Source organism: Polistes fuscatus, unplaced genomic scaffold, assembly GCF_010416935.1.
Source record: "Polistes fuscatus isolate 324 unplaced genomic scaffold, CU_Pfus_HIC Scaffold19, whole genome shotgun sequence".
In the NCBI taxonomy this organism is placed as follows: Eukaryota; Metazoa; Arthropoda; class Insecta; order Hymenoptera; family Vespidae; genus Polistes; species Polistes fuscatus.
Window position 1 is genome coordinate 3,624,089 of NW_025113095.1, and position 2,771 is coordinate 3,626,859.

Genomic DNA, 2,771 nt, shown 5'->3' on the forward strand with positions numbered 1-2,771 from the left:
GTCGCACGAGTTGACACCGTCCGAGTGGTCGGATCTTTCCGAGGAAGGAAACCTACCATCGTCCGGTTGTTGTGGTATCGTTAATACCAATTATCCAGGATTTCAACATCTAGCACCTTCTTTATTATCGGACACCGATCTTACCGAAGACGAACACGACAGTTGTCCGGATTATATACGTTTGAACGATATCGACGCTAGATCAAGCGAAAACGGTAACGAATATAACAACAATATCGACGAGAGTATAAATCATCTTTGCGGACAGAGAAACGATCATAAAACTTTCTACGAAAAACCCAAATTTAATATACAGGTAAAGTATTTCATAGTTTCAATTTATTAACCATTCTGTTTTTTTTTTTTATCTCTCCGCACAATTATATTATTATATTTAATTAGATTTATTATTTGTGTTAGCTATTCGACGTGTGTGTAATTTTAATTTTGATAATTTTCAGCGAATATTAATTTAATATAATTTTTGGAAAAAAAATTTTTAGAAAATTTATCTAATTTTCTATAGGAATTTTGCGATAGATTTATTTTATCATTAGTTTCGGTCCATCATTCCTCATGATATTTCTCGCACACGTGCTTTTACAGACTGTTACTTCTCTGTACGAGTCAGTGGTGCCACCCTCAGAGAAGTGTATTAACTACGTCAAAAGCGTTGAGGTTTCGAGATCGGAAGAGAAGACTCTTTCACCGGAGCCGGAGATCATCGAGACTGACAATTTCTTGACATTAGAATCCGAAGATACGTTCCATCATCGTCGTCATCATCATCATCATCAACCGACCGAAGAGATACTTCAAACCGAACACGAGGGACAACAATTGAACGTTGAATTGGAAGTATTAAAATTGTCCATTGGCAAGAAGGAGACGCTGCAATTTCCAGAAATCGAGGAGATCTTAGATTCCGGAAAAACCAGCGAGATAGGCGAGGTAAATAACAAAATAATTCAATGACAAAACATAGAAAAACAAACGTGCGGATAATTATAGAGGGGGGGGGACAAATGATTTTTCGATGACAATTATAATATAAAAAAAAAAAAGAACAGAGAGTTATACACCTTGTCATAATTATCCGCTTAAAATAAAAGAAGTATAACTTAAAAAAAAAGTAATCTCGTAAAATATAAATATATATGAATGTGTGGTTGAAAAAAGCAATCGTGTGTCAAGTGCAATAATACTAGTTAAAAGTTATTGCATTATGAAGAAATACGAAGAGAATAGGAACAACGTCTATCTGTTGCGGTATCGCACGTGATAAAGTAAAAGAAGATGTAAAACGTTTAATGCGAATCCTGAAGCAAGCCGATAAAATGTATTTCAAATTGGCTCAAAGTAAAAGCAAAAGTATGTCCGATTGTTTGGGTCTAACTTAGAATAATAATGAAATCGATGCCAAATGTTGACATATTATTGATCTCGAATTGATTTACAGACGGAGGATAGCGTGGTGGAGCAGCAGCACATCGACCTCATACGCGAGGCAAAGGAATTGCCTCGCAACGAACGCACCAAAATAGGCAACCAAGCAACAACGACGACAACGACGACAACACCGACATCAACACCGACACCAATACCAATAGCAACAGTCACAGAAACAACATTGGTATCGAACGATTCTCCGGTTGACTCGGAAACTACCAACACCGATAGCGATAATTACACGGAAGAACAATCAACTTATACGAAACTCGAGGAAATCGATCTTCTTTCGAGTATCGGCCGAGATATCGGCGTCGATCTCGAAAAATACGTTCAATCGGTACCGGACGTAGTAGCAATGGAGGCCGTTGACACCGTGCGCGGTTCATCGCGTGGTTCGTCGCGTGGTTCATCGCGTGGTTCATCGCGTGGTTCATCGAGATCCGCATCCGGGAATCGCAACATGCGCAAGGATCCTCATTCGGAAGACACTAATAAGTTACTCGATCGCGATCTTTCCGATACGTCCAGTGTCGATTCTAGAAAGAAAGAAAAGATGGTAAGGAATCAAGCGAAAAGAAGACAACAACAACAACAACAGCAACAGCAACCAGTTCGTTCGTCAAACTCGAGACGGCCCGATAAGAGAAGGGCCGATACCGAGAACGGTCCAGGTATCATTTTCACTTTCATATTTTCACTCTGATAAACTAAACTGTATTATTAGTAACTCAGTCGGTTGAGTAGTGATGTGAGTAATCGTTCAGGAGTTACCCATGTGTTATTTTCCTCTTTTATGGATATACCGAGATTAGCGTAATCTAAAATGACAATCAAAGTAACGTTGAAACTAATTCGTAACCCAGTCGGAAACTAATAACACTCGCGAATACAACTTTTCTTCGGCTGTTCTTTTTTTCTTTTTTTTATGCGTCGCGTTCGCGTGCATTTATTACATTAAGTATATTTAATTTTATAATTGTTATACGGTCATTTTATTATTTTTAATTTTGAAACGTAAGTTTCGTATTATTCGTACTAATTTCAACGTTACCATTGGTCAAAGATGATTATCTTTTTCGTTTTCGTATTTCAATGAAAAAAAACGTCGTTAAAATAATCTTCCCGAATATGAAATGGTCGGTTTAAAAACAACTCGAAAGTAATTAAACGGGGGAAGGAAAAAAAAGAAGACAAAAAGAAAAGAAAAAGAAATTGAACGAAATGATCGGACAACCTTTTTACGAATACGCAGATAGTAATCGGTATGACCCGTTATATTTAGTTCGACCATAGCTGTGTGTGCCACGTTTTGCATTGCA

The 2,771-nt window shown here is 37.6% G+C and overlaps 1 protein-coding gene across 1 annotated transcript in view; it reads left to right on the forward strand.

Annotated features, from left to right (window-relative positions):
• LOC122515910 (ras guanine nucleotide exchange factor B) overlaps positions 1–2,771 on the forward strand; it is a 20,719-nt gene that overhangs the window by 6,602 nt on the left and 11,346 nt on the right. Inside the window, exons 4-6 of the mRNA XM_043633406.1 lie at positions 1–316; positions 607–951; positions 1,460–2,148. The exon at positions 1–316 is cut by the window's left edge and continues 18 nt beyond it. Coding sequence (XP_043489341.1) covers positions 1–316; positions 607–951; positions 1,460–2,148 — 1,350 coding nt within the window. The remainder of the gene's footprint in view (positions 317–606; positions 952–1,459; positions 2,149–2,771) is intronic.